General features: G+C 68.3%; 1 protein-coding gene across 1 annotated transcript in view; it reads left to right on the forward strand.

Annotated features, from left to right (window-relative positions):
• Nucleotides 1-1,115: 1,115 nt before the first annotated feature.
• The window catches only part of NECTIN4 (nectin cell adhesion molecule 4), a gene marked incomplete at its 3' end in the record, with an annotated part of 10,950 nt that continues 2,065 nt past the window's right edge, over nt 1,116-10,000 (forward strand). The window contains exons 1-5 of the mRNA XM_050987691.1: nt 1,116-1,221; nt 5,333-5,680; nt 6,675-6,965; nt 8,163-8,277; nt 9,496-9,659. Coding sequence (XP_050843648.1) covers nt 1,155-1,221; nt 5,333-5,680; nt 6,675-6,965; nt 8,163-8,277; nt 9,496-9,659 — 985 coding nt within the window. The remainder of the gene's footprint in view (nt 1,222-5,332; nt 5,681-6,674; nt 6,966-8,162; nt 8,278-9,495; nt 9,660-10,000) is intronic.

The raw sequence follows: 10,000 nt of genomic DNA on the forward strand, positions 1-10,000 counted from the left end.
CCCCCCCATTTTTGGGGTTACCAAATCCCCTCCTCACCCCCCCCAACCCCCCCAGGGATTTTCCACATCTGCTCCGCTTCCAAGGACCCGTCCCCGGAGAGCTCCGAAGTTGGGGGGTCCTGAGGGGTCCGCCCCCCCGCCCAATTTTGGGGTCCCCCGAGTGTGCCCAGCTGGGTCTGGCCTCTGCTGATCTCCCCCGTTCCCGGTTTTTCCCAAATTTCCCAATTTTTGCTGTGCCAATAAACGCCTCCCCCTCCCCCCCAGCTCCCGGTGGGTTTCCCTGGGGGATTCGGGGAAAATTCTTTTGGGGGCGTCGGTGACGGCTCCCAGGTGTGGGAAGGAACTGGGATATACGGGGGGGGGAAATGGGGAGGATTTGGGGGGAGCACTGGGAGGTGAGAGGAATGGACTGGGAGGGATATGAGGGGCACTGGGGGGCACTGGTAGGTCCATGGGGAATTACTGGGAGCACTGGGGATGCCATGTGGGGGGGTCACCGGGGGCACTGGGTATGGCATGGAGGGCACTGGGAGGTCCATGGAGATGTCACAGGGAGCACTGGGAGGTCCATGGGGTGTTACTGGGAGCACTGGGGATGCCATGGGGGAGGCACTGGGAGGTCCATGGAGGACACTGGGAGTACTGGGAGCGCTCCCGGCCGCCGCCGCTCCCCCCGCCGGGTGTGGCCCCACCGCTCCCCCCGCGGCCATCGCCGCTTTAAGGCCGCGCCCTCGGCCCCCCCCCCGGCCGGACCTGCCGGACCGGTCCGCCCCGCCCGGCCCCGCCCCCTCTGCCCCGCCCCGATAGGCCCCGCCCTCCCCGGCCCCGCCCCGCCCCGCCCCTGCCCCGGTGCCGTCCCGCAGCCGAGCAGCACCGGCCCCTCCGCCGCCACCGGCCCGGCTCGGCCCGATCGGCCCCGGTCCCGCCCGGTCCCGCCCGGTCCAGCCCGGAGCCCCTCGGTCCGTCCCGGTGGCTCCCGGTGGTTCCCGGTCCCGCCCGGTCCCGCGCGGAGGGAGCGGCCGCGGCTGTGCCCGGTTGTCCCGGGGCTGTCCCGGGGCTGTCCCGGGCTGTCCCGGCGGTGCCGGTGGGGCCCGCTCCGGCCCGGATGGTGCTGCCCGGGGCCCGAGCCGCGCCGTGAGCCCGGAGCGCTCCGCATGGAGCCCCGCGGGATGCGGCCCGGGGCGCCCGTGCTCCTGCTCGGCTTCCTGCTCGCCGTGACCGGTAAGGGACACGGGACACCGGGACAGGGAGCGGGGTTGGGACCGGGGTTGGGACTGGGAACGGCACCGGGACCGGCTGTCCCGGCCGGGGGCGGGAGCGGTTCCCACGGTTCTCCCCGACCGGCACCGAGGCTCGGGGGTACCGGGGCCAGCCCGGAGCTCCTGGGGACACCGGCAGCTCCCGGAGGGGCCGAACCGGGACCGGGGTGGGGCAGCGGCTGCCGTGGAGCGGGGAAGGGGGCGAAACCGGGAGCGCGGGGGGGGAGCGGCGGGGGCGCGCGCAGGTGTGCGCGCACACGCGTGTGCAGGTGTGTGCGCGTGTGTACGTGGGAGCGCTCGCGTGTGCACCTGCGGCCCCGCGTGTCCGTGTGTCCGCGTGTCCGTGTGTCCGCGCGCGTGTCCGTGTGTCCGAGCGTCCGTGCGCGTGCCCGCGTGGGGGGGTTAGGGGGGGAATGACGGGGGCAGCGCCGCGGGCGCTTCACACGCGTGTGCGCGCACACCTGCGCGCGTGCCCGTGGGTGCGCACCTGCGCCTCTGCGTGGGCTCCGCTCCCCCCCCCAGGGCACGCGGGGGGCGCGGACCTGTTTGGGGACACCCGGGGTGGAGGGGGGGGGGGACAAACCGTGGGAACGGCGACACCGGGATGCCCTGGGGGGGGTCCCCAGCTCTGCCCCGCCCCTCCTCCCCCGCCGTGCCTCAGTTTCCCCTCGGGACCCGTGGGAACGGGCTGGGGACCACCGAGGGGTGCTGACCCTCCCCTTCTCCCACGGGAGACCCGCACCCCACGGGGGGGCTCGGGGGGGTCCCCGCGCCCGCCCTGGAGCCTTACGGGGGCGTGGGGAGCACACGCGTGTGCAAGGGGTTCCCACGAGTGTGCAAGGGGTTCCCACGCTCGTGCGAGCGCTTTTTTTTTTTTGATTGGGGGTGTCACCTCCACGCGTGTGTCCCCCCACCCCGGGGTGAGGGGACAGGGGGTGGCCCCGCACGTGCGCGCGCGTCCCCGTGGGAAAAAACCGCCCCGAGCGGCTCCCCCCTCCCCCACGCGGGGCTCTACCCCCACAGGGACCCCGTGGGAGTTTAGGGGGACCCCCTCCTCCCCACCCCCACCCCCGGGACCCCCCGGTCCCCGCTGCCGGGGCTGTTTTGGCTCCCCCCTCACCCCCCCCCGCGCGGCCGGGGCGTGGGGGCCGCGGGGCCGGTTCAGCCGGTTCCCCGCGCCGGTTCCCACGCGCTCGAGCCCCGGTGGGTGGGGACGCCCCGAGGGGGGAACCTCCCCACGGAACCCCAGAACCGCCCCACGGCCGCCGCGACCCCCGCGGGACCCCCAGGAGCCCTCCCGGGACACCCCCCCCCCCCCCTCCTCCCCGGGCTCTCCGTGGGCTCTGCGAGCGCGGCGGCGCTCGGGGAAACTGAGGCACGTGGGGGCGGCGCGGGGAGGCTGAGGGGTGATTAATGAAAGGGTTAATGAGTCGGGGGGTCCTCGGGGGGGTTGGGGTGGTGGGGGGCGTTTTGGGGAGCCCTCGGGGGGCTCGGCGGGGGCGGCAGCGCGGGATCCGTCCCGGCCGGTTGGGCTGGACGGGCCGGCCCGGCCGCTTCTGGCGGCGGCGGCGGGGCGGGACACGCCCCCCAAAACTGCGGGACACGCCCCCCAGGACACGCCCCCTCCCAAAAATGCACCCCGAAAAATGCACCTCAACCCCCTCATCAAGGAGGCCCCCAAATCCTGGACCCCAAACTCGAACCCAAAGGTGCCAATGAGCCCCAAATCCCGCACCCCAAATCCTGCACCCCAAATTTCGCACCCCAAATCTGCACCCCAAATTCTCAACCCCAAACCTGCCCCCAAAACTCAGCCAGTCCCCAAAACCGCACCCCAAAAATGCACCTCAAATCCTCTGATAGCCCCCGAAACCTGCGCCCCAAATCCTGCAGGTGTGCCCAGGTGTGTGTATGAGTGTGCCCAGATGCTCTTGAACAGACCCAACTGCAAGGTGTGTCCAAGCCCTGTCCAGGTGTGCCCAGGTGTACCAGACCCCTGTCCAGGTGTGCCCAGGTGTGCCCAAGCCCTGTTCAGGTGTTCTCAGGTGTACCAGACCCCTGTCCAGGTGTGCCCAGGTGTGCCCAAGCCCTGTGCAGGTGTACCAGACCCCTGTCCAGGTGTGCCCAGGTGTGCCCAAGCCCTGTGCAGGTGTACCAGACCCCTGTACAGGTGTGCCCAGGTGTCCCCATGTGTGCCCAAGCCCTGTGCAGGTGTACCAGACCCCTGTCCAGGTGTGCCCAAGCCCTGTTCAGGTGTTCTCAGGTGTGCCAGACCCCTGTCCAGGTGTGCCCAAGCCCTGTTCAGGTGTGCTCAGGTGTACCAGACCCCTGTCCAGGTGTGCCCAGGTGTGCCCAAGCCCTGTTCAGGTGTTCTCAGGTGTGCCAGACCCCTGTCCAGGTGTGCCCAAGCCCTGTTCAGGTGTTCTCAGGTGTACCAGACCCCTGTCCAGGTGTGCCCAGGTGTGCCCAAGCCCTGTTCAGGTGTTCTCAGGTGTACCAGACCCCTGTCCAGGTGTGCCCAGGTGTGCCCAAGCCCTGTGCAGGTGTACCAGACCCCTGTCCAGGTGTGCCCAGGTGTGCCCAAGTCCTGTTCAGGTGTCCCCATATGTGCTCTCACACCCCTGTAATCAGCCCAGGTGCCCGCAGGTGGTGGCACAGGGGACACGTGGCTGTCCCACAGCCCCTTGCACACCTGGTGCCCACAGGTGACACGGGGGCCACACTGAGGTCCCCGTGGGTCCCTGCAGGTGGAGGTGCCACATCCCTGTCCCTACCATGTCCCCCTGCATGTCTCTGTGCCCGCCCAGTGCCACACCTGGTGACACAGGTGTCTCACTCAGGTGTCCCTCAGGTGTCACTCGGGTGTCCTGGTGTCCCCGAAGGCGGTGGCTGCCTGGAGATGCCTGTATCTACAGACAGGTGTCACAGACTGGTGTCACTCATGTGTCACAGGTGTCACTCAGGTGTCCCAGGTGTCACACACAGGTGTCCCCCAGGTGTCACAGGTGTCCCCGCAGGCAGTACCTGTACCCACACTGAGGTGTCCCAGGTGTCCCCCAGGTATCACAGGTGTCCCCGTGTCCCCACACGCGGCGGCTGCATGGAGGTGCCTGTACCTACAGACAGGTGTCCTAGGTGTCCCAGATGTCACACACAGGTGTCACAGGTGTCACACACAGGTGTCCCAGGTGCCCCCCAGGTGTCACAGGTGTCTCACTCAGGTGTCCCCTTTTGTCCTGCAGGCGGCGGCCGCGTTTAGGTGCCTGTACCCACACTCAGGTGTCCCACTCAGGTGTCCCAGGTGTCACAGGTGTCCCAGGTGCCCCCCAGGTGTCACAGACAGGTGTCCCACTCAGGTGTCCCCTTTTGCCCTGCAGGCGGCGGCCACATGGAGGTGCCTGTAACCACACTCAGGTGCCCCCCAGATGTCACACACAGGTGTCCCAGCTGTCACACTCAGGTGTCCCAGGTGTCCCAGGTGTCCCAGGTGTCCTAGGTATCACAGGTGTCCCCATGTCCCCGCAGGCGGCGGCCGCGTGGAGGTGCCTGTACCCACAGACAGGCGTCCCACTCAGGTGTCCCAGATGTCACACTGAGGTGTCACACACAGGTGTCCCCAGGTGTCACAGGTGTCCCCTTTTGCCCTGCAGGCGGCGGCCGCGTGGAGGTGCCTGTACCTACAGACCGGTGTCACAGAGAGGTGTCCCAGATGTCACACACAGGTGTCCCGGGTGCCCCCCAGGTATCACAGGTGTCCCCCTGTCCCCACAGGCGGCGGCCGCGTGGAGGTGCCTGTACCCACACTCAGGTGCCCCCCAGGTGTCCCCAGGTGTCACAGGTGTCCCCTTTTGCCCCGCAGGCGGCGGCCGCGTGGAGGTGCCTGTACCCACACTCAGGTGTCACACACAGGTGTCCCAGATAGGTGTCCCGGGTGCCCCCCCAGGTATCACAGGTGTCCCCCTGTCCCCGCAGGCGGCGGCCGCGTGGAGGTGCCTGTACCCACACTCAGGTGTCCCACTCAGGTGTCCCAGGTGTCACAGGTGTCCCACTCAGGTGTCCCCCTGTCCCCGCAGGCGGCGGCCGCGTGGAGGTGCCGCGCAGCGTGACGGCGGTGCTGGGGCAGGACGTGGTGCTGCCGTGCCGTTACCGGGCGCAGGAGCAGGAGCAGGTGGTGCAGGTGACGTGGCTGAAGCGCGGCCCGGGCGCGGTGCCCGCCGAGGTGGCGGTGCTGAACCCGCAGCACGGCGAGCACGTGCAGGAGCCCTTCGCGGGCCGCGTGCTGCGCCACGGCCACGGCGACCTGGGCGACGGAGCCATCGTCCTGCGCAACGCCGTGCAGGGCGACGAGGGCGACTACGAGTGCCACCTGATCACCTTCCCCATGGGCAGCTTCGAGGGGCGCCTGACGCTCAGGGTGCTGGGTGAGCCCGGGGACAGGGGGCACGGGGGGCACAGGGGACATGGGGTATGTGGGACAGGGGACATGAGGGACAGGGTTGGGGGGCACAGGGGACAGGGGATGTGGGACAGGGGTGGGGGACAGGGGACAGGTGGGGGTATGGGGGGCACAGGGGACAGGGGACGGGGGGGGGAGGGCACAGGGGACATGGGGGTATGTGGGACAGGGGTGGGGGGGCACAGGGGACAGGGGGGCACAGGGGACATGGGGTATGTGGGACAGGGGTGGGGGGCACAGGGGACAGGGATGGACATGAGGGACAGGGGACGTGTGGGACAGGGTGTGGGACAGGGGACACGGGGACAGGGGAAGGGGTGGGGGGCACAGGGGAACAGGGACAGGGGACATGTGGGACAGGGGTGGGGGCACAGGGGACAGGGGACATGAGGGACAGGGATGTGTGGAACAGGGGTGGGGGGGCACAGGGGACGTGGGGGTATGGGGGGACAAGGGACACGGGGACAGGGGACAGGGTGGGGGCACAGGGGACATGGGGAGAGGGACGTGGGACATGTGGGACAGGGATGGGGACATGAGGGACAGGGGACAGGGGTGGGGGGCACAGGGGACGTGTGGGATATGGGGGGCACAGGGACATGGGGTATGGGGGACAGTGGGGCAGTAGGACAGGAGTGGGGGGCACAGGGGACAGAGGACATGGGACACAGGGGACGTGGGATAGGCATGTGGGACAGGGGACATGGACCATGTGGGGCTGGGGACATGGGGGGTATGGGGGGCACAGGGGACGTGGGGCGTGTGGGGCATGTGGGACAGGGAACATGGGGGGGCACAGGGGACGTGGGGCACGTAGAGGGCAGAGAGGACATCACGGGCATGGGTGATCTGGGGACACAGAAGGCAGCGGGGACACCACGGGCACCGAGCCCTCAACAAACCCCCCACACACCACCACCACCACCGACGTGCCCTGACCGCTCTGTCCCCCCTGGCAGTGCCACCGCTGCCCATCCTGAACCCGGGCCCGCCGCTGGAGGAGGGCCAGGGCCGGACGCTGGCGGCCTCGTGCACGGCCGAGGGCAGCCCGGTGCCCTCGGTGCGCTGGGAGACCGAGGTGCGCGGCACCAACGCCACGCGGCGCTCGGCCCACGCGCGCTCCGCCTCCGTCACCAGCGAGTTCTTCCTGGTGCCCGGGCGCAGCATGAACGGCAAGAGCCTCACCTGCGTGGTGGCACACCCCGGCCTGCGCCACGAGAAGAGGATCACCCACCTGCTCAGCGTCGCCTGTGCGCCAGCGGGCATTGATGGGGGGGTGGGGGGGGGTGTTGGGGACATCGGGGGTGGTGGGCATTTGGGGACATGGAGGGTGTTGGGGACATTGGGGGTGTGGGTGGGGCGATTGGGGTGGGGGTGGGGGGTGATTGGGGGCATTGGGGGGTGGCGTGGGGGCATTGGGGGTGTGGGGGGGTGGGATTGGGGGGTGGGGGGGAGTGTTGGGGACATGGAAGGTGTGTGGGGGCATTTTGGGGACATGGAGGGTGTTGGGGGACATGGGGTGGATGGGGGGGGATTGGGGGCATTGGGGGTGTGGGGGGGTATTGGGGGTATTGGGGGGGACGTGGCGAGGTATTGGGGACATGGAGGGTGTTGGGGGACATGGAGGGTTGGGGACATGGGGGTGTGTGGGCATTGGGGGACATGGAGGGTGTTGGGACATTGGGGTGGGTGTGGGGGCATGGGGGTGTGGGGGGTGTATTGGGGGCATTGGGGTGTGGGGGCATTGGGGGTGTGGGGGTATTGGGGGTGTGGGGGGATGTTGGGGACATGAAGGTTGTGGTGGGCATTTTGGGACATGGAGGGTGTTGGGGACATTGGGGGTGTGGGGGGTATTGGGGGCATTGGGGGTGTGGAGGGTATTGGGGACATGGAGGGTGTTGGGGACATGGAGGGTGTTGGGGACATTGGGGGTGACAGAGGGTGTTGGGACATTGGGGGTGTGGAGGGTATTGGGGACACGGAGGGTGTTGGGGACATTGGGGGTGATGGAGGGTGTTGGGGACATTGGGGGGGGGCATTGGGGACATGGGAGGTGTTGGGGATGTGGGGGCACTGGGGACACGGCAAGGCATTGTGGACATGGGGGTTGTCGGGGACATGGGGTGTGATGGGCATTGGGGACACGGGTGACATTGGGGACATGGAGATCTGGGGAGCACTGAGGGCATTGGGGACTTTGGGGACATTGGGGGCACTGGGCAGGTGGAGGATGTTGGGGACATGGGGGACACAGGTGGTGTTGGGAGTATGGGGACTCAGGTGACACTGGGGGATGCTGGCATGGAAGACCTTGGGGACACGAAGGGCGGGACATTGGGCATGGGGAGGATGACGGACATGGGGGGACACTGTGGCCATGGGGGCACAGTGGGGCCGTGGGACCTTGTCCCCTGACTGTCCCCTCGGTGTCCCCTCGGTGTCCCCAGACCTGTCGGACGCGTCGGTGCTGGGCCACACGGCCGAGTGGCAGGAGGGGATGGAGGGGGCGGCGCTGACCTGCCTGGGGGATGGCAACCCCCCCCCGACCTACAACTGGACACGGTGAGGCCACTGTCACCCCCTGTCACCCCCTGTCACCCCCTGTCACCTCCGCATGGCCCCCTGCCCTGGGTCCTCTCGCCCATGTCCCTGTGTCCCTGCCAGGGTCTCGAGCATGTTTGTGTCCCTCTAGTGTCCCTGTGGTGTCCCCTGCCCCAGCTCTGTCCCCCCCATGTCCCCCTGACTGTGTCCCTGTCCCATGGCTCTGCTGTGTCCCCACTGTCTGTGCTGGTGTCCTCTCTGTCCCTGCCATGTCCCCCTGTCCCTGCTACGTCTCTCCTGTCCCTGCCATGTCCCCCTGCTCCTGCGCCATGTCCCCATGTCACTCCCATGTCCCCCTGTCCCTGCTGTGTCCCTCCTGTCCCTTCCACATTCTCCTGTCCCTGCCACATTCTCTGTCCCTGCCGTGTCCCCCTTGTCCCTGCCACCTCCCCCTGTCCCTGCTGTGTCCCTCCTGTCCCTGACACATCCCCCTGCTCCTGTGCCATGTCCCCATGTCACTACCATGTCCCCTTGTCCTTGCCATGTCCCCCTGTTCCTGTCCCATCCCCTGTCCCTGCTGTGTCCCTTCTGTCCCTTCCATGTCCCTCTGTCCCTTCCACATCCCCCTGTCCCTGTCCCATCCCTCTGTCCCTGCCATGTCCCCCTGTCCCTGTCCCATCCCCCTGTCCCTGCTGTGTCCCCCCTGTCCCTGCCCCACCTCCCCACCCCCCGTCCCTGCCCCCGCCCGTGCCGGTGCCGCCGTGGCTGGGCCTGGCAGTGCCGCGTGCCCGGGCAGGCCCCGCGGGGCCCGGCTGGGCGTCACCCGTGGGAACCGGCACCGCTGGCTTTGATGGCACCGCCGCCACCGCCACCGCCCGGGCAGGCCGGGGGTGCCACCGGGAGGTGTCACCGGGAGGTGTCATCAGGAGATGCCAGAGGAACTGTTACCGGGGGCTGTCACTGGGAGGTGTCACTGGGGTTGTGACTGGGGCTGTCACCAGGGCTGACACCGGGGATTGTCACTGGGGTTGTCACCAGGGGTTGTCACTGGGGTTGTCACCAGGGGTTGATACCAGGGGCTGACACCGGGGCGGTCACTGGGAGATGTCACTGGGGCCGTCATTGGGACATGTCCCTGAGGATTGTCACCGGGGGCTGTCATGGGGAGAAGTCACCAGAGTTGTCACCGGGGCTGTCACCGGGGCTGTCACCAGGACTGACACCGGGCTGTCCCCGCAGGGTGGACGCGCCGCTGCCCGCGGGTGTCAGGGTCAAGGGGGACACGCTGCTGTTCCAGCGGCCGCTGGCCGTGGCCGACGCCGGTGACTACGTGTGCCGAGTGTCCAACCGCGTGGCCGCCAAGGAGGCCCGGGCCAACGTCAGCATCCGGGGACGCGCCACAGGTGGGGACAGCGGGGACACCTCCCAGGGTGGCGGTGGCAGGAGGGAAAGGGTGTGGTGAGGGGAGAGCTGGGCTTGGTTTCTGCGTCTGTCTGTATGTCCGTCTGTCTATCTGACCATCCATCCATCCATCCATCCATCCATCCATCCATCCATCCATCCATCTTTCATCTGTCCATCCATCCATCCATCCATCCATCCATCCATCCATCCATCCATCCATCCATCCCTCTGTCCACTCATCTGTCCACTCATCTGTCCACCTCATCTGTCCATCCATCATCATCATCCACCCACCCTCCGTCCATCCACACATCTTATTCATTCACCACCCACTGTCCAC

The sequence above is a fragment of the Serinus canaria genome, unplaced genomic scaffold, assembly GCF_022539315.1.
Source record: "Serinus canaria isolate serCan28SL12 unplaced genomic scaffold, serCan2020 HiC_scaffold_122, whole genome shotgun sequence".
NCBI lineage: Eukaryota > Metazoa > Chordata > Aves > Passeriformes > Fringillidae > Serinus > Serinus canaria.